The 21,392-nt window shown below is 45.7% G+C and overlaps 1 protein-coding gene across 1 annotated transcript in view; it reads right to left on the reverse strand.

Annotated features, from left to right (window-relative positions):
* Positions 1 to 21,392, reverse strand: part of TMEM184A (transmembrane protein 184A) — a 43,055-nt gene that overhangs the window by 3,476 nt on the left and 18,187 nt on the right. The window contains exons 3-9 of the mRNA XM_081839928.1: positions 11,847 to 12,089; positions 8,672 to 8,837; positions 7,338 to 7,428; positions 7,133 to 7,208; positions 5,526 to 5,617; positions 4,407 to 4,576; positions 2,055 to 2,252 (exon numbers count right to left, since the gene is read on the reverse strand). Of these exons, the coding sequence (XP_081696054.1) occupies positions 2,055 to 2,252; positions 4,407 to 4,576; positions 5,526 to 5,617; positions 7,133 to 7,208; positions 7,338 to 7,428; positions 8,672 to 8,837; positions 11,847 to 12,089 (1,036 nt within the window). The remainder of the gene's footprint in view (positions 1 to 2,054; positions 2,253 to 4,406; positions 4,577 to 5,525; positions 5,618 to 7,132; positions 7,209 to 7,337; positions 7,429 to 8,671; positions 8,838 to 11,846; positions 12,090 to 21,392) is intronic.

Genomic DNA, 21,392 nt, shown 5'->3' on the forward strand with positions numbered 1-21,392 from the left:
TCCCTGTAACTTGGCTTCTCGCAGCGAGGGAACCGCCAGAAGGCCCTCAGAGCTGGACCTCAGTGTCCGGGCAGAACGATTCTAGCCTTTTCCTTCCACACACGTTATAAACCATGCCTCCCTCTCCATTTTATAGTAATCTAGGGGGCAGGAGGGCCAGCTTGGTGCCACAACCCTGGGTGTCCAGTGTCGTGGGTGCCATGCAATGTGCATGGCCCTGGCACCTAAATTTGCGGGTGCCTGGCGCATTCATGCGGAATTTTGTGGGTGCTATGGCACCCAGGGCCCCAGGGAGTTGGCACCTATGCTGGGGGGAAATGACACCATTGTTCCCTCCACTCCAAACACTGTTCCCCGAAAAAGACTGAATGCCTGCTAAGCCTCAGCTGCCAGACAACACCTCCTTAAAAGATGAAAAGCTCCTTCAATATCTCAAGAGCCAAGTGCTGTTCACCTTCAGATTGATGACTTTTATTTGAATTTCTTTATTGACCTAAAAGCTGGTTTCCTCCTTAATAAAGGGAAAGGAGGAGATGGCATCACAAGGCCAAGGTAACCTCAGTCAAAGAAGGGGGTGCCAGTCTGCCAATACAGCTCCAGATTCCTTCTCTAAAACCCATTTCCTGACCAATTTAGTCTTTTTTCTCTCCTTTCCCCTCGGCCAAAAAAAACTCTGTTTCCAAGAAGCATTTACTGTATTTTTCGCTCCATAGGGCGCACCGGACCATAGGGCACACCTAGTTTTTAGGGGGGGGGGAATCAAGAAAAAAATCTTATTCCCCCCCCCCAGCCCCTAAGAGCTGCGTACAGGCTGCGCGCAACCTCTCCCTGCCGGAGGGGTTGCGCATGGCTATGTCACAAGCCAAGGCAGCCAGCGGGATGGATCCCGCTGGCTGTTTTGGCTTCCTCTTTAGCCCCACGCAACCTCTCCCTCCCGGGAGAAGCTGCATGGGGCTAAAAAAGCCATAGCCACGTGCAGCCTCTCCCTGCCGGAGGGGCTGCGCGCGGCTATCCCTGAAGCCTGGAGAGCGAGAGGGGTCGGTGCGCACCGACGCCTCTCGCTCTCCAGGCTTCAGGGATAGCCGCGCGAAGCCTTTGGAGCACGGAGGGAGCGCTCCCTCTGCCCTTCGGAGGCTTAGCGTTGCTATCGCTGAAGCCAAGGAGCCTGCATTCGCTCCATAGGACGCACATACATTTCCCCTCAATTTTTGGAGGGGAAAAAGTGCGTCCTATAGAGCGAAAAATACGGTATACATCAGAAACAAAAGCATGCAAATACAGTTAATATGCAAGATTTATATCTGGTGGTGAATCCAGGGTGCAGAGCCCTGTTACTGGGTTATTTCACACAAGCGCATCCTCTACTTGAGTACCACTATTCATCCATCCTTCGCACTTATGAATTACTGTATTTTTTGCTCTATAAGACTCACTTTTTCCCTCCTAAAAAGTAAGGGGAAATGTGTGTGCGTCTTATGGAGCGAATGCAGGCTGCGCAGCTATCCCAGAAGCCAGAACAGCAAGAGGCATTGCTGCTTTCACTGCGCAGCGATCCCTCTTGCTTTTCTGGCTTCTGGGATTCAGAATATTTTTTTTTTCTTGTTTTCCTCCTCCAAAAAACTAGGTGCGTCTTGTGGTCTGGTGTGTCTTATAGAGCGAAAAATACGGTATAGTGTAATGATAAGAGGAAAGAAACAAACAATTCCAGGTTTGGTTTCTCTCTGCTCCTCTGATTCCTCCTCCCATCTCCCTGTACACTTAAAACAGGCCTTTGCAAACTTGGCCCTCCAGCTGTTTTTGGACTACAATTCCCATCATCCCTAGCTATCAGGACCAGTGGTCAGGGATGATGGGAATTGTAGTCCCAAAACAGCTGGAGGCCCAAGTTTGGGAAGCCCTGACTTAAAGCGACCTCGTTCACCCTGGTGCTGTCCAGATGTTTTAAGGCTGCATTAGCCCCAGCCAATTTGGGAGATGCGGCCCCAAACATCTGTATGGAACCAGGTGGCAGAAGGCTGGCTTCAGAAGAACACAACCTTGTTGAGAACACTCACATGTCGCACTTTCCTTCTTCTCCCTGTACACCTGGCAGGTGAAAGCGTATCGGAGGGCGATGGCAGCAAACAGCATTTCGATGCAGATTATGAAGTTCTGGTAGCCGGCTGCTACCGTCCCGGCTCCCACCGTGTTCCCATCGATGATCTGAACCTCTGGGATCACTCCGCATTTCTCCAGGATAGCCAGCAACATCCCTGTGCAAAGGGAATATCTGTCAATTTATCACCGACCCAAGCATTAGGTGGCTTGTCAAGTCCTGTTGGCGCATGTGGGTTTCCCACAGGTCGACGGAACAGTTCTGCATGTCACCAGGATCTCGTGAGGTACATCATTTTGCCACCAGGGTTTTAGCCAGAGATGTGCCCAGACTCCCTTGTGACCTTGGCAAAGAGCCGTATTGCTGCCTTCCCCCCCGTCCATCCCTTGCACCTGCCTTAAACCCCTTGAGAGCGACTGCCAGTCAGTGCAGGTTTGATTTTTGATTATTTGATTTTATTATTTCATTTGTATACCGCTTAATATATGGAAAATAGCTCTAAGCGGTGTACAAAACAGAAGCAACAACGAACAACTCAAACAAAATATTGCAAAAATATACATATTAAAATGTGACATTAATACAAAGTTACATATAAATATAAATCACTATCAATTCATTTTCCTTCTGACCTAAATCACTTTAAGGCAGCTCCCTATACAGTGGTACCTTGGTTCTCAAACTTAATCCATTCTGGAAGGCGGTTCGACTCCCAAAACTGTTCGAAAACCAAGGTGCGGCTTCTGATTGGCTGCAGGAGCTTCCTGCACTCAAGCAGAAGCCACGTCAGACGTTTGGCTTCCGAAAAACGTTCACAAACTGGAACACTTCTGGATTTGCGGTGTTTGGGAACTGAAATGTTCAAGGATCAAGGCGTTGGAGAACCAAGGTATGACTGTATTTCTTCAAGTATTTAAGGGAGGCATCTGCAGATGAGGTGAACGATGAATTAGTCTCTCATCATTTTTTATGTTACTTTTAAACACAGACGTGGGTGGGTAAATTTTTCCAGGTGTTGCAAGCAGTGCCAGAGAGCCCAGTTGAGCCTCAGCCTGTCTATCCCCTCATTCATTCATTCATTCATTCATTCATTCATTCATTCAATATACCACCCTTCATCAAGAGATTCCAGGGTAGTTCACAGAATAAAGTACAAGACAAAACACAAGTAATTAATTCAATCAAAACAATAATGCCTCCCCCTAGGGACAATGAAAAGGGACGTGGGTGGTGCTGTGGGTTAAACCACAGAGCCTAGGACTTGCCGATCAGAAAGTCGGCGGTTCGAACCCCCGCGACGGGGTGAGCTCCCGTTGCTCGGTCCCTGCTCCTGCCAACCTAGCAGTTCAAAAGCATGTCAAAGTGCAAGTAGATAAATAGGTACCACTCCGGCAGGAAGGTAAACAGCGTTTCCCTGCGCTGCTTTGGTTCGCCAGAAGTGGCTTAGTCATGCTGGCCACATGACCCGGAAGCTGTACGCCGGCTCCCTCAGCCAATAAAGCGAGATGAGCGCCGCAACCTCAGAGTCATCTGCGACTGGACCTTATGGTCAGGGGTCCCTTTACCTTTACCTTAGGGACAATGGACAACCTGGCTTCCCCCTCCCCTCCCCTTCACAGCTCCATTGACCTCTCACTTTGGTAGGACAAATTCCCTGGAGTCAGATTGGTGCAATGCTGGTCCCTGCTGCCACCAGTGCTGCAGTCAAACCTTGGTACCCGAATGGCTCCGGTTTTGAATGTTTCGGCTCCTGAACGCCGAAAATCCAGAAGTAAGTGTTCCGGTTTTTGAATGTTTTTCGGAAGCCGAACATCCAACACAGCTTCCACTTGAATGCAGGAAGCTCTTGCAATGAATCAGAAGCTGGGCCTCAGTTGTCGAATGTTTCGGAAGCCGAACGGGCTTCCGGAATGAATTATGTTCGAAAACAGAGGTTTGACTGTACTTTAATAGTGGTAGAGGCACCTCCATATTACACGGCACAAATACTCCACTTCCTCCCTTCTGGGGCAGGGAACTAGCATGATATTCATGCCCCTTTGGGCCTGAGCCCATGGCGGGGGCCAACCTTTGCCAGGTACGTCCTTGGCTTTAGCTGCCAAGTCTCAAAAGCCTTCGTTCCTATTCCAGCCCTTCCTCCAAAGAGCTCACTCGAGAAACTTCATGGCCAAGTGGGGAGTCGAACCCTGACCTGCTGGGTCCCAGCCCAACCCTCTTAATGTTTACACAGCACTGGCTCTCCCCCCAGATCTTGCTCAGTCAGAAGAGAGGAGGTGCTGCCTCTGAAGGAGACAGAAAGATGGAAACCCACCTTGCCAAAAAGAGAGGAAGATGACTGCCTTGATGGTGAGGAATTTAAGGACCGGCTCAAAAGGTCGCAGGAGCTCCATGGTGGCAAAATAGAAGAGGAAGAGAGCATAGAGAGCCAGGCTGACGGAGAAGTTGTAGATAATGCTGATGTAGAGGTAGCCACTGTGAATGCTGGGAAGCATAAAACACATACGGAGGTACCAAACATTAGACAATCATTGCATTTAGATCCTCTCCTTTCTCCAAGGCACTTAAGGGACTGTGCTTGATTCCATCATGCTTCTCATTTAACCCCCTCAACAATTTAAGAAGGATGTTGACAAATGTGTGCAGAAGGCAACCAAGATGATCAAGGGTCTGGAAACCAAGCCTGATGAGGAACGGTCGAGAGAATTGGGAAGAGACGACTGAGAGGAGATACGATAGCCCTCTTCAAATTTTTAAGGGCTGTCACATGGAATATGGATTCAAGTTACAGTGGTACCTCGGGTTAAGTACTTAATTCGTTCCGGAGGTCTGTTCTTAACCTGAAACTGTTCTTAACCTGAAGCACCACTTTAGCTAATGGAGCCTCCTGCTGCCGCTGCGCTGTCGGAGCACAATTTCTGTTCTCATCCTGAAGCAAAGTTCTTAACCCGAAGTACTATTTCTGGGTTAGCGGAGTCTGTAACCTGAAGCGTATGTAACCTGAAGCGTATGTAACCCGAGGTACCACTGTACAAGAAAGGAGATTAAAGCTGCCTTGGTTCCTTTGGACAAAGAGGTCCACAATCACTATTCATTGTAGATGCAGTGAAACCACATGGTTTCGTGAAATGTAATCAAATCACGGCCATTTGCATTCCTCTCTAGCGGCAGTTTAGCAGCTTTTAACCATTTAAATTTTTCGGTGGGTCAGCCAAGCGAAAATGTTTTGTTGCTTCATTAAAATAATAATAATAATAATATAGTGTTGGTTTCGAGCTGCTTTTTTTTTGGTGCATTTCAATTGCCTTTTGCCCTTTTCCCGAAAGCTGCCCTGAACTTTTCCTCTTCCAAGGAAAACTGTCAAGGCGTTGAACCACCCCAGACCATAAAAAGCACCCGCCCTTGCCCCACACCCTCCCTCCCGTCTCCTCACTTGAAGTCGCCATCGTTGTATTTCCCAAAGGCTTGCAAGATGATCGTGATGATCGCCATCAGAGGCTTCACAATGCAGAACTGCAGCGTTGCCTAGAAAGATTGGACCATCACAGCTGAAGCACATTAAGGCAGTGAAAATGCGTCACAGTCACACGCTTCCAACCACCAGAGGCAACTTGTGTGCATTTAAGTTGTGCACATTCAGCTTTATGCGTGGGGCAGATTAAAATAAAATAAAAAGGGCGGTAGTGGCAGGCATCCAGGGTAAAAGAACCTTTGGCAGTTCCACCCACCACGGAACCCAGTGTGTTTTGACTATAAATTATGGCTTTAGGTGCTATCCCCAAAACATAAGCCCAGCTTAAATTGAGAGCTGCCTGTATATAACTCTGAACACTCGCATAGACCCATGGGACCAGATGCTTCTGAGCCACTGCGTTCATATCTGAAATAAAATGAATCCAAACAGTAAAGACGAGATCTTGAGCATTTTGGTCCCTTGAGCCCTTTAGTTTATGCGATTTTCCCTCCCAAAGGCGATCTGCCAAGCTTTAGAATGCTAGTAATTCAGGGTATTGAGATAAAAAGCCTCCCCAAAGCTGGCAATCATGGCCTGGGCCGCAATCAAAGGATGAGAAACTAATTTACTGTTATTCAAGTCTCAAACCGATTGCACAAATAAATTCAAAAGAGACAAGGGGAGGAATGAATCATTTCTTCAGTTATCAATGAGATCTCAGAAGTTAATTTTGTCCAGAACCTTTTTACTTTGGAGCAGTCCCACCACATATGCCTGTAGGTCCCAGTATCCTGGCACTATTTGTTTCTATTTCTTGACCACCCTTTCTCTTAAAGTTCTCTTAAATTTCCCCCCTAAGTATTATGTGTGGGTTGTTGTTGGTTTTTTTTTTGCACATCTGTAGAAACAAGAACAACAACAATGCTTGCACATAGCTTCCAAGGGACGATAAATGCTTTCTGTCTAAGGAAAATCATTAAAAACTTTGCTACAAGATGAGGCAAGGCTGTTCTTTTTTCACTCTTTCTCTCTCTCTCTCTCTTTGCATTTGCCAAAAGAGACTAACACAGCTAGCTCCCTGGAAGGTACAGTCAAACCTCGCTTCCTGAACGCCTCCGTTTAGGCTCCCGAACGCCAGAAACCCAGAAGTAACTGCTCTGGTTTTCGAATTATTTTTTTGAAGCCAAATGGCTTCTGAGCCGTTGTTCTTCATTTCTTTCCACTGTCTTTGCAGCCAGGCCATTGACCCTTGGTTTTTGAACTTTTCGGAAGCCGAACGGTCTTCCGGAATGGATTAAAAGATTTGGAGATATGCTTTAAGGTCTAGACTATGGGAAGTCCCGAAAAATTAATAATTATAATTTGGATGATAATTTGGTCTTTTTTATTTTAGTTTTTTTTATTTTAATTGGATTATTATGATTCGATATTTTAATTGGATGTTTTTTATTTTTTTATTGGAAAATTAATAAAAATGATTTAACAAAAAAAAAAAGTTTGAAAACCGAGGTTACATTGTCTTATTTTCATCAGAGATGAAAAAGTCCAGCTGCAGCAATAGGCAGTGCCTCTCCTGTGAGCCTCACCTGCTTGCAGAATCTGAGGAATCCAATCGAATAGGACATCCCTTGTAAACAGCACGTTCCATAGAGGCAGCTAGACCTAGGAAAAGATAAGACAAGCCCCCATCAATACAGGCTAGGAGCGCCAAGGGTATGCTGAAGGGAGACAATGCTAACCAATGGGGAGCAGTGGACATTTCCACATTAGCAGCCTAATATGGGAACTTACACAATGGGTTTCCCTCTGATTTCAGCCATGATGGTGCTCTCCCCTCCGAGGTACTCAAAGCAAAGGCTCAAAAAGCTGTAGATTACGAAGGCTGAAACACAGAAGGAGAGAGAATGGCAGTTAAAAACAGTCCACCCTACAATTTATCTATATATATATATATATTTACCACTGTTCATGAAAAGTGGTTTGCAACAGCCGTACTTAAAGCCACACAATAAAAACCATATACAGTGGTACCTCGGGTTATATACGCTTCAGGTTACAGACTCCACTAACCCAGAAATAGTACCTCGGGTTAAGAACTTTGCTTCAGGATGAGAACAGAAATCGTGCAGCAGCGGCAGCAGGAGGCCCCATTAACTAAATTGGTGCTTCAGGTTAAGAACAGTTTCAGGTTAAGAACGGACCTCCAGAACAAATTAAGTACTTAACCCGAGTTACTACAGTAAAAAGTTAGAGATCAGCTAACTTATCATGGAAAGACGTATTTTTAATCGTCTGCATAAGCCTGACAGAATAGGGACATTTTCAGCAGGTGTTTAAAAGATGAAATGAAAGAAATTCTATTGGCAGACAGAAGACTGTGAAACTCATGGGCAATGCAAAAAAAATTGGTCCGCGTGGCCTGCAACAAGATGTTGCAGCATGAGGTCTTCCTCGTTTAGCATTCCAGCCACTGCATACCCTCTCAGAGCCTCACCACTGTCCATCTGCATTACCAAGCAAACCCAGTCCTCATTGGACTGCTTTTGGAATTTCTCCCTTTCCCTGCCCCCCCAGACCAAAAAAGAGGTTTTGAGTCTGCCAAAACGTGCAAGGTCCCCCCCCCCCCATTTCTTGCTCCTCAGAAAGAAAGGTTTCCTTAGTTGTTGCATCAAAGAGCTGAAACACATCTTGGCGACGACACTGGTACTAGCCAGTTGATGCCTTCCACAGTTGACTTTTGCTGGATGCTTGCGGAAAAGAAAATTTATGTTGAGAGACAGGAGGATTTGCAGAGCTCAGCCCTGGAGAGGAAGTGGTGTGCTTTGCGCTGAAGAAGATAAGGATGCTGCCAATGCTCTAAGATGCGCCTGTCCTCAGCCACAGTGTTTCTGAGCCACACGCAGAATGTCTTGTGCAATTCACCACAGAAGGGTTCTCGGAAGAGAAATGAACTCCTTGCTCCTGAACTTTATTGCAAAAGAAACCCAGTCATTTCAACATGTGCAGGCTGCTTGGGATCAAACAGCCCTGGGCGCACATTTTTTGCCATAGGCGGCGGTGCAAAATCAGCCCGTCGCAGAACAAGGCGCCCACGTTCCTAGGCTGAACCGCCAAACCCGGCTCACCTTCGTAGCAGTCGCGCACCGAGTCGAAATAGACGTAGTATTGGTGGCTGCCGATCAGCAAAAGGCTGAGCCACGAGTCGAAGGCGTAGATGGGCACGATGAATAGGATACGGATGATGTAGCGCTGCTCATTGGGGATGGTGTAGCTTTTCAGGTGCAAGAAGATCTGGAAGAAAAGAAACGAGCAAGGCTGTGGGATTCCTCTTATGAGGAACGGCTAAGGGAGCTGGGCATGTTTAGCCTGGAGAAGAGGAGGTTAAGGGGTGATATGATAGCCATGTTCAAATATATAAAAGGATGTCACATAGAGGAGGGAGAAAGGTTGTTTTCTGCTGCTCCAGAGAAGCGGACACGGAGCAATGGTTCCAAACTACAAGAAAGAAGATTCCACCTAAACATTAGGAAGAACTTCCTGACAGTAAGAGCTGTTTGACAGTGGAATTTGCTGCCAAGGAGTGTGGTGGAGTCTCCTTCTTTGGAGGTCTTTAAGCAGAGGCTTGACAACCATATGTCAGGAGTGCTCTGATGGTGTTTCCTGCTTGGCAGGGGGTTGGACTCGATGGCCCTTGTGGTCTCTTCCAACTCTATGGTTCTATGATTCTAAGCAGGGCATCTACTCCAGAGAAACACAAGCAGGCATAGGCAAAGTCGGCCCTCCAGATGTTTTGGAACTACAATTCCCATCATCCCTGACCACTGGTCCTGTTAGCTAGGGATCATGGGAGTTGTAGTTCCAAAACATCTGGAGGGACAACTTTGCCCATGTCTGCAAGAGAGCAAGCTTCTCCCATCCTGGTCTGCCCTGCAGAGGACCTTAAGGTCCATGAATAAGGTCCCGGGCCCTAAGGAAGTCAGACTATCCTCCACCAGGGCCAGGGCCTTTTCAGTGATGGCTCCGACCTGGTGGAATGCTCTGTCCCATGAGATCAGGGCCCTTCAGGATTTAACCTCCTTCCGATGGGACTGTAAGACAGAGCTATTCCGCCTGGCCTTTAATTTGAATTCAGCCTGATCTTTTATTTCCCTTCCCTTCCCTCCCCCTCCCCTTTTATGAAGATCACCCGCTCTGAGACCCCACAGCTAATTTTCCCCTGGACTCCTCGCTGGCCCAAGTAGGACCAATTCAGCCAGCTAGCCTTGGGGATTAACTAATTGATTTTTGAATTTTATTGTTATTCATGTTTTTATACTGTATTTTATGCTGGTTTTATAATTAAGTGTTTTAAAGTGTTTTAAATTTGTTGTTAGCCACCCTGAGCCTGGTTTTTGAATCGGGAAGGGCGGGGTATAAATAAAAAGTTGCTGTTGTTGCTGTTGTTGCTGTTGTTGCTGTTGTTGTTGTTGTTGTTGTTGTTGTTGTTGTTATTATCCTCAGCCATCAGCCACACCGTCTGAGACAGATGGGAGTTGGGAGTCTGCAACCTCCAGAGGCATCCCTGGTGTGGACAACACCGAGCTAGACACACCTATCGTCCGACTTGGCAAAAGGCCATTTCCAATGTTCTTTTGTTAATCAGCCTCGTCTTTAGAACATGAGGACTAAAATCTTGCTCTAAGCGCAAGCCTACAGCTCATTGGAATGCAAAGCATGCAATGAACTTGTGGTGCATGGAGAACGTCCAAGGTTCAATCTTTGGCATCTCCGAGCAGAGTTGGGAGAGAACCTTGTCCATAACCCCGGAAAGCTGCTGCCAGACAGTGTAAGCGATATTGAGCTCCATGGACCAGGGGCCTGACTCAGTGTGAGGCAGCTTCCTTTGTCCCTAGGAATCATGCTTGGTAAGGAGGAGCCCATTTTAATTGCTGCGGCACCTTCCAAAAAACCTAACACAAAGATGTGTCGCTGTTAAGTGGTGTTTATTATGACACCATTTTGGAGGTCCCAAGTCGCAAGGTGGTTAGATTGGTCTCAACTAGGGCCAGGGCCTTTTCAGTACTGGCCCCGACTTGGTGGAACACTCTGTCCCAAGAGACTAGGGCCCTGCGGGACTTGACATCTTTCCGCAGGGCTGCAAGACAGAGCTATTCCGTCTGGCCTTTGGTTGGGACTCAGTCTGACCCTTATGTTTCCCTCCCCTTATGGTTTTGATCTATGGGCTACTTTTAAAATGAGACTGGATTTTAAATTGCATTTTAACCTGTATTTTAAATTGGTTTTTTCCCCCTACTATGTTTTTACTGTAATTTTACTGGTGTTAGCCGCCCTGAGCCCGGCTCTGGCCGCGAAGGGCGGGGTATAAATAAAATTTATTATTTTAGACTTGTGTCTTCCCTTGGCATGCTGGGAGTTGTAGTCCAACATCATCTGGAGGGCATGAACTTAGGGAAGGTAAAAACAAAATAAAAAAATTCCTTCCAGTAGCACCTTAAAGACCAACTGAGTTAGTTCTAGGTATGAGCTTTCGTGTGCATGCACACTTCCTGGAAGGAATTTTTTTATTTTGTTTTGACCATGGCAGACCAACACGGCTACCTATCTGTAACTGTTAGGGAAGGTAAACAACTGTAAAAAGCCCTATTATTATATAATTATATAATTTATTATTATTATTATTATTATTATTATTATTATTATTATTATTATGCCTTTTCCCCAGACTGGGACTCAAAGCAGCTTACACAAATATAAACAGCACAGATAAAATACAGAAAGTTTTTTTAAAAAATACATACCTTTCTAAAAAATTGTTTAAGGGTACTGTACTCTCATTTTGACTCAATAAAACCACCATTTTATAGTTCAAATTGGGGGAAACAAGTACAGTAAATGGGACAAAAGTACAAAGATTCACAAAATGTTTAGGGGTATGCATACAAGACAATTGTTAAAAGGTAATGAAATGTTTTTATTACCAGTATTTCAATAACACCACAGCACTATTTAGAAGCCCGTTCTTTAAAAAAACAGTCCATTCCCAAAGGAATAAAATGGTCTTCACCTGCCATCAGAAGGACAACTAGGAGGGAGCAAGACTAGCTTATTTGGGAGGAAGTTCCAAAGTTGTTTGGGAGCAGCCACTGAGAAGGTCCTCTCCCATATCTCCACCAAGCCTGCCCTTCAGGGTGGCAGGACCGAGAAAAGGGCCTCCACTAAAGATCTCGGAGCCTGAGGTACGTCCCTATGGCAGGATACGATCTTTCCGAGAGCCTGGGCCTCCAGCTTCCCCCAGCTTACCTGGTGGCAAGTGATGACGAGGGCAGCCCACACAAAGAGGCCAGAGATCACCTTGGCCGCCGAAGAGGTCAGGAAGAGATGCTGGCTGTCTTGGGAGTGGTTCTGGTCGGCCCTCAGCTGGGAGCCATCGCCTACGACCAGGGGGCCGGAGCCCACCGCCGACGGGAGGAAATCCAAGCGCAGCGTGGCAGGAGACATGCTGCCGGGGGGAGAAGACTCGTTGGCAAGCGTTGCGTTGTTCATCTAGCAGAGACGAGAGAGAGAGAGAGAGAGAGCAAAGGTGAGCTATCGGGAGATAAGAAGGTGACCTATGACACCTCTGCAGGAGGCACGGGGGAGAATCGGGGAACAGAGGGCTTTGGGTTTGCTCTCAGCTCTTCGCAATGACAACTTTTATTGCACCCTTTTATTGTCCAAGGTCAGAATGGCAGACACGGCAGAGTTTAGACGCAGCTTCGTTAAACGGATCCTTGCCTGGAGCACACCTTTAGTTGAAAGGTATTCAGAATGAGACTTGATATAAAAGAAGAAAGCTTGCATTTATAACAGGAAGTACATTCTTGATAGGGATGTGGGTGGCGCTATGGTCTTTTTTAAAAAAATTATCATTTTTATTGATTTTCCAATAAAAACAACCAATCAACATATCCGAATCATAATCCAATTAAAAATAATAAACTAAAACAAAAAAGACCAATTATAGTCCAAAGTGTAATTATTAATTTTTCCGGGCTCCCCATAGTCTGGACCTCTGAAGCATATCTCCAAATCTTCGTTCCTGCCTCTTCTCGTTGTTTTCATATTTTCTGCCTTCTGATCTTAACGCTTTAAAGTTCTTTGTCCCTGGTGCTACAATTCTCAGTCATGTCAGAAATCATATATCCTTCCGTCCGTCGAATACAGCTTTATTTGTGTGTGTGTGTGTGTATATATATATATATATATATATGCAGGTTTTGGTGTCCTCGGGTGTCTTCCCGTGTAAAAGTTGGGGTGTCTTTTACACGGGAAGACACCCGAGGACACCAAAACCTGCATTCCTGTACCCGTGAAAATCTACGAAAGCAAATATATATATATATATATATATATATATATATATATATATATATATATATTCAACTGTCTATTTGCCAGCGCAGCTTTCCCTGACTAAACCACAGAGCCTAAGGCTTGCCGATCAGGTCAGCAGTTCGAATCCCCGCGACAGGGTGAGCTCCCATTGCTCAGTCCCTGCTCCTGCCAACCCAGCAGTTCGAAAGCACATCAAAGTGCAAGTAGATAAACAGTACCGCTCCAGAGGGAAGGTAAACGGCATTTCCATGTGCTGCTCTGGTTCGCCAGAAGCGGCTTAGTCATGCTGGCCATATGACCCGGAAAAACTGTTTGTGGACAAAAGCCGGCTCCCTCAGCCTATAGGGCTAGATGAGTGATGCAACCCCATAATCGTTCGCGACAGGACCTAACGGTCAAGGGTACCTTTACCTTTACATTCTTGATTGGAATCAGAGAATCGTAGCGTCAGAAGGGACCCTGAGGGTCATCTATTCCCACCCCCTGCAATGCAGGAATCTCAACAAAAGCATCCATGACAGTTGGCCATCAGACCTCTGCTTAAAACCTCCAAGGAAGGAGAGTCCATCGCTTTCTGAGGAGTCCATTCCACTGTCAAACTGTTCTTAACCTCAGATCATTTTTCCTGTTCTTTAGTTGGAATCTCCTTTCTTCTAATTTGAATCCATTGGTTTGGGTCCTATCTTCTGGAGCAGCAGAGAAGCAGCTTGCTACATCTTACATGTGGAAGCCCTTTAGATATTTGAAGGTGTCTATCATGACACCTCTATTTTCTTCTCCAAGCTAAACATACCCAGCTCCCTCAATTGTTCCGCATAAGGCCTGGGTTTCCAGACCCTTTATCATCCTGGTTGCCCTCCTCTGCACACCCTTCCAGCTCATCAATATCCTCAAACTGTGGTGCCCAGAAATGGACACAATACTCTCGATGGGATCTTAAATGTTAGCTAACCATCTAGTTGGAGAAACAAAGACGTCATGCTTGCTCTTTTGTTCTCAGAAGATAGTTCCAATATGACCTCTTGCCTCAAGGTCCAGAGAAAGTAAATCAGTGGTTCTCAACCTGTGGGTCCCCAGATGTTGTTGGACTACAACTCCCATCATCCCTGAGCTCTGGGCCTTGCTAGCTGGGGGTGATGGGAGTTGTAGTTCAACAACATCTGGGGACCCACAGGTTGAGAAAGGCTGAAGTAAGTGATGAGCAGAAGAAGTTGTAAAGATGAATGCAGACTAAGATTTATCACACTAAACATCAAAAAAACAAAGAGAAGTCAGCACAGATTTACTGGAATGGCCTGGGAAGCTGAAGGTGTCACACAGCCCTGTAATAATAATAATAATAATAATAATAATAATAATAATAATAATAATAATTATTTATATGCCGCCCATCTGGCTATGCCGCCCATCTGGCTGGGTTTCCCCAGCCACTCTGGGCAGCTCCCAACAGAATATTAAAAGCACAATAAAACATCAAACATTAAAAGCTTCCCTAAACAGGGCTGCCTTCAGATGTCTTCTAAAAGTCAGATAGTTGTTTTATCTCCTTTCCATCTGGTGGGAGGGTATTCCACAGGGCGGGCGCCACAACCGAGAAGGCCCTCTGCCTGGTTCCTTGTAGCTTCACTTCTCGCAGTGAGGGATCCGCCAGAAGGCCCTCGGAGCTGGACCTCAGTGTCCGGTCATGCAAACCCCTCTCAGCAAGCTGAGTTGCACCCAAACTTCCAGCAGCAACCTTGCAAAGTAGCTAAGCGCTCTCTCTCTCTCTCTCTCTCTCTCTCTCTCTCTCTCTCACACACACACACACACACACACAGAGAGAGAGAGAGAGAGAGAGAGAGAGAGATTAGACAAAGGTTACCCAGTGAACTTGCTGATTGAGCAGAGATTAGAACCTGCTTCTTCGTGGTCTCTGCCCAACACTCTCCACCACTAAACCACACAGATTCTATTTTGCAATTCCACACGGAGAAGTCATTTTCCTAGAAGTCACAGCTTGCTTGTTTAAGAACACAAACACGCAATCAGAAATGGAGAACCTGGGCTTCCCCAGATGTTGCTGGATGCTTAGCTGCCATCAGCCCCAGCCAGCAGGACCAAAGGTCAGGCCTGAGGGAACCTGTCCTCCATAAACATAAACAAGGACTTCCAAAGGTTTTCCACCCCCAATTTGGTTTAATACACCAATGTGCAGCCCTTCAGGCAGTGCTTCTCTTTTTTCCTGTACCACACTTTGAGAATAAAAATTTGCTTGCGCCACACTAATTTTTTAATTGATTAGAAATACATTGGGAAACAAAAAGAAACAACTGCTAGCAGTGCTTGGTTTATAATATAGAACACGACTACTTTATAATAGGGACGCGGGTGGCGCTGTGGGTTAAACCACAGCGCCTAGGACTTGCCGATCAGAAGGTCGGCGGTTCGAATCCCCGTGACGGGGTGAGCTCCCGTTGCTCGGTCCCTGCTCCTGCCAACCTAGCAGTTCGAAATCACATCAAAGTGCAAGTAGATAAATAGGTACCGCTCCGGCGGGAAGGTGAATAGTGTTTCCGTGCGCTGCTCTGGTTCGCCAGAAGCGGCTTAGTCATGCTGGCCACATGACCCGGAAGCTGTACGCTGGCTCCCTCGGCCAATAAAGCAAGATGAGCGCTGCAACCCCAGAGTCGGCCACGACTGGACCTAATGGTCAGGGGTACCTTTACCTTTACCTGGACCTTTACCTTTACTTTATAATATGATCAGGGATATCCAGAAAGTACAAAACAACGCAGCAACATAAGAACAGGAATCATTCTCAAAATATAATTATAATTTATAATTATAAATATAATTATAAACGAGTCGTCCCCAGCATTCTGTTCCAACTGTGATTCTGCTACAGAGGGCCGTCCATTAGCTTTGGCTGGTGGTCCTGTTGGGCCCCTATATGGACAGGTAGCCTAACCTCTGTTGTCTACGCTCTAGGTTAGATTACTGCAATGCGTTATACGTAGGGCTGCCCCTGAAGACCGTTTGGAAACTTCAGCTGGTGCAGAATTCAGCGGCCAGTTTGCTCACCAGGGCAAGACAGTTTGAGCATATTAAGGTAAAAAAAGGTAAAGGACCCTGGATGGTTAAGTCCAGAAAAAGGTGACTATGGGGTTGCGGTGCTCACCTCGCTTTCAGGCCAAGAGAGCCAGTGTTTGTCCCCAGACAGCTTTCCAGGTCATGTGACCAGCATGACTAAACCGCTTCTGGCTCAATGGGACACCATGACAGAAACCAGAGTGCACAAAAACGCTGTTTACCTTCCCACCAGAGTGGTACCTATTTATCTACTCGCACTGGCGTGCTTTCGAACTGCTAGGTTGGCAGGAGCAGGGACCAAGCAACAGGAGCTCACCCCGTCGCAGGGATTCAAACAGCCAACCTCTCGATCGGCAAGCCCAAAAGGCTCAGTGGTTTAGAACACAGTGCCACCCGCGTCCCTTTTCAGCATATTACCCTGGCCCAACTGCACTGGCTGGCAATTACTGTATTTTCCCGTGTATAAGACTAGGGTTTTCCCCCTAATAAAGGGTGTCAAAAATTAGGGGGCGTCCTATACACGGATAGTGTCGAGGCGATTTTCTTAAATTTGAGTCCCCCAAAATAGGGGGCATCTTATACATTGGGGGGGGGCATCTTATAGACGGAAAAATACGGTAAGTTTCTCAGCCCAATTCAAAGTGCTGGTTTTGTCCTATAAAGCCTTAAGCAGCTCAGGGCTGCAATATCTCAAGGATCGCCTCTCCCCATAGGAGCCTACCTGGACCCTGTGATCATCCTCTGAGGCTCTTTTTCATGTGTCTCCTCCATCAGAGGTCCAGAGGGTGGCGATGCGAGAACAGGCCTATTCTGCAGTGGCTCCCCGCAGGTAGACTGCTCTCCCCGAGGAGGTTCATCTGGTTCCTTCATTATATACCTTTAGGTGCTAGGCTTTTGGCTAATTAACACCTTATACCTCTTTTAAATGTGTTCTTTTTTGGGGGGGTGTTATTGGCTTGTGTTATAGTGATGTATGGAAGGGAGAGCTGGACCATAAAGAAGGCTGATCGCTGAAGAATTGATGCTTTTGAATTATGGTGCTGGAGGAGACTGCAAGAAGATCAAACCTCTCCGTTCTGAAGGAAATCAGCCCTGAGTGCTCACTGGAAGGACAGATCCTGAAGCTGAGGCTCCAATACTTTGGCCACCTCATGAGAAGAGAAGACTCCCTGGAAAAGACCCTGATGTTGGGAAAGATGGAGGGCACAAGGAGAAGGGGACGGCAGAGGACGAGATGGTTGGATAGTGTCTTCGAAGCTACAAACATGAGTCTGACCAAACTGAGGGAGGCAGTGGAAGACAGAAGTGCCTGGCGTGCTCTGGTCCATGGGGTCACGAAGAGTCGGACACGACTAAACAACAACAACAATTGGCTTGTGTGTGTTCTTGTTATTGTTTTTATTATGTACTTTGTCTTTTGATATTGTTTCTGTTTTTAAATTGCTTTATTGAACTTTTTGAAAAAAACTGTAACACCCATAACAAATAAATATCAAATAATTGTCAATATCTGTTACACTTTATTACAGTCGTCTTCTTAGTTCCATTGACTTCCTGCCAATTCCCTCTAATTTTAAATGTGCACTATTTGTCTCTGTTTGAGATAATTACTTAACCAAGATGTTATGTCTTCCTAAACCTATCTGGTGTACAACAGAAGCTATTCAAGAGCTGCCACAGATTTAACAGTATTGCAATCTTTGTCTTTTTATATTGTATGTGTGATATTGTGAACTGTCCCAAGATCTGTGGGTGAAGGGCGGTATACAAATTTAATTAATAAAATAAACAAATAGATGGACCATTGGGTCTGACTCAGCAAATTACAACACCATATATTCCCAAACCCTCTATTTCTAAACAGGAAACTCAGTTATTCAGCAATTTGGCAGGCATGATTGCATCTCCTTCTAACCACCGCTTGAAGTGACTCTCGCTTCTTTGGTTTTAGATAAAGCAAGATTTTCAACTCTTGTTTCTCTCGCTTCGCTTTCTTCACTAGCCCCCTGGATTGCAGAAATTCTCCTGAGGGCGACAACCAAAATCCGTTGCAGAATTCTTTTAAAAGCAGGGCTTTCTTGGCTGATGGCGGCCCTGAAGGCGGCTCTGTTTAGGGAAGTTTTTAATATCTGATGCTGTATTGTTTTTAATATTCAGCTGGAATTTGTCCAGAGTGGCTGGGGAAACCCAGCCAGGTGGGTAGGGTTGTTGTTGTTGTTGTTTAGTCGTTTAGTCGTTTAGTCATGTCCGACTCTTCGTGACCCCATGGACCAGAGCACGCCAGGCACTCCTGTCTTCCACTGCCTCCCGCAGTTTGGTCACTCATGTTTGTAGCTTCGAGAACACTGTCCAACCATCTCGTCCTCTGTCGTCCCCTTTTCCTTGTGCCCTCCTTCTTTCCCAGCATCAGGGTCTTTTCCAGGAAGTCTTCTCTTCTCATGAGGTGGCCAAAGTATTGGAGCCTCAGCTTCAGGGTCTGTCCTTCCAGTGAGCACTTAGGGCTGATTTCCTTCAGAACGGAGAGGTTTGATCTTCTTGCAGTCCATGGGACTCTCAAGAATCTCCTCCAGCACCAGAATTCAAAAGCATCAATTCTTCGGCGATCAGCCTCCTTGATGGTCCAGCTCTCACTTCCCTACATCGCTACTGGGAAAACCATGGCTTTAACTATACGGACCTTTGCTGGCAAGGTGATGTTTTAAGATACTGTTATTATATTAATGCTTTGCACCTTTCCCCGTTCTTGGTGGTCTTCCTGTTATAGTTTGCTAAGCCCAAAAGACAATGATTTTTTTTGCCAGCAGAAGCAACAGAGCCAGGATTTCTCAGGGTGTCTCATTCCCAGCATCAAACTAATAATACATGTGTATTTTTAGGCGGTGGACAACATGGTTCCATCTTTAGATGTCATTCCTTACATTTATCAAGGCTTCTATTTTGGGACTCCTCCTTTAAAGAAGAAACACACCAACGTTTCCAATAACCGAAACAAGTGTCCAAAAGCCCCCCTGGCTAGGGCTAATGGGAGTTGTAGTCCAAAACATCTGGAAGGCTCCAGGATCGGAGAAGGCTGTCCCAAAGCAATAGAGGGCAGCTTGCAAGCCAGATCCAGCCTCCAGTAAACGTATTTTCAAGCCACAATAAAGCTCTTGTATTTTTCTTTTGAAGAATAAGAAGCAAATCAACCACAAAGCAGTTTTCAAATAACTATGGGATGGGGAACCTGTGGCCGTCCAGATGTTGTTGGACCAAATCTCTCCATCACCCCAACCTGGGCCAGGCTGAAAGGAACTGTTGAGATTTGGAGTTCCGCACTCCCAATGCAATTTCATTGCTGCTTTGCTCCCAATAGTTCCAGTTACAGATAGGTAGCCGTGTTGGTCTGCCATGGTCAAAACAAAATAAAAAAATTCCTTCCAGTAGCACCTTAAAGACCAACTGAGTTAGTTCTAGGAATGAGCTTTCGTGTGCATGCACACTTCTTCAGATACACTGTATCTGAAGAAGTGTATCTGAAGAAGTGTGCATGCACACGAAAGCTCATACCTTGAACTAACTCAGTTGGTCTTTAAGGTGCTACTGGAAGGAATTTTTTTATTTTGTTTTGCTCCCAATAGTGAATCTAACGGTCAGGAAGGCAGTTTCTGCACGTGCTGGAGAGCAGGGTGGATTTGATTTAAATGAAACTGATTTAAATCACGATTTAAATCACTAGTCAGTAAGACTTGATTTACCGTAAATCATATTTTTTTAAGAGAAAGGCATTCCTGCTGGTATAATTGGTGAATAGCCTATGGACTAGAATCATAGAATCATAGAATCATAGAGTTGGAAGAGACCACAAGGGCCATCGAGTCCAACCCCTGCCAAGCAGGAAACACCATCAGAGCACTCCTGACATATGGTTGTCAAGCCTCTGCTTAAAGACCTCCAAAGAAGGAGACTCCATCACACTCCTTGGCAGCAAATTCCACTGTCGAACAGCTCTTACTGTCAGGAAGTTCTTCCTAATGTTTAGGTGGAATCTTCTTTCTTGTAGTTTGGAACCATTGCTCCGTGTCCGCTTCTCTGGAGCAGCAGAAAACAACCTTTCTCCCTCCTCTATGTGACATCCTTACTATAATGTAACTTAAGTAGAAAATGATCTTTAGAAAGATTTTTTCCTCCAAAAGCATTTTCTTTTACAAATCCAATTTAAATAAATAAAAAATCCATTTAAATTTTAAAAAATCAGATTTAAATTTAAAAAATCCGATTTTAAAAATATCTGATTATTAATTATTATTATTATTATTATCATCAACATCACTGATTTTTATCCATGCTGTAGAAGGAACGAGCGATACCAGTGAATCATTTACCAGCAGATCCTGCTGCAGAAACTGAGCACAGCAGAGGCTGTGGAGCAAATCTCGCAGCAAAATGTGTGCGAGAACATTGGGCCGGCACAGAAGCCTGTTTAGCAGCATGGAAACAGGGCAGGGTGTGGACATTCTCAGATGCTCCAACTGTTCCTGCTTATCAGGAGTGGCGCTGCTTTTTCTGGTCCTGCTCTCTATTTATGCCTCTTGGTTCTGCCTCCTTGTGAGAAGCAAGAACGTGGCAAGCTGCTTAAAGGAGTCTTCCCAAAAGATGGAAAGGTCTGGAGGTTGGGGTGGAAAAGTCCCCCTTTCCCCAATAGGTTTCCCCCCATAGAACTGTAGAGTTGGAAAGGACCATGAATCTCCTCTAGTCCAACCCCCTGCAATGAACAAATCTTTTGCCCAAGGCAGGACTCGAACCCATGACCCTTGAGATTAAGAGTCTCATGCTCTACCAACGGAGCTATCTCAGCTTTGTTGTTACACACAAGAAACCCCTAGAAGTCCTCCTTCATCCACACTTCTTAAGATGGTGCCAGATGTCCGTCACCTTTGTGACTCTTATATAAATGTAATTAACCACGAGCGGGAATTTGGAGGGATAATCAGAGAAGCTGATTAAAAAATAAATAAATCGAACTGATCCATTCAAGTCTGCAGGACCAATAACAATTTGGACAGCCAATCATTTAAAGAGCCCACCCAATTCATTCATAGATTGTAGGTGGGCCTGTAACCATTCAATCCCTCCCAGATGACCTGATCATTGAGGATTCACCCCTATGGTTTTGCAAGATCAGGCAACGCCAGCTCTTTCCTGAGTGTTTGTTGTGATTTAATTCTGGGGGAGGTCAGATGAAACAGCACGGAATAAATGGTATCCCAGTGCATTTTGCCATCACTTTCCTTATTGCAACTAAGGAGCACGATTGCTGGACGAGAGCTCCAAATCAACTTTTGTTGCCCAAGATGAATTTCCTGGTATGTGATTGATACCCACATGAAAATTGCAGTGGCCCGGGAGCACCCTGTGTTAAGGCTG

Source organism: Podarcis erhardii, assembly GCF_964252035.2.
Source record: "Podarcis erhardii genome assembly, chromosome: 14".
Classification (NCBI taxonomy): Eukaryota; Metazoa; Chordata; class Lepidosauria; order Squamata; family Lacertidae; genus Podarcis; species Podarcis erhardii.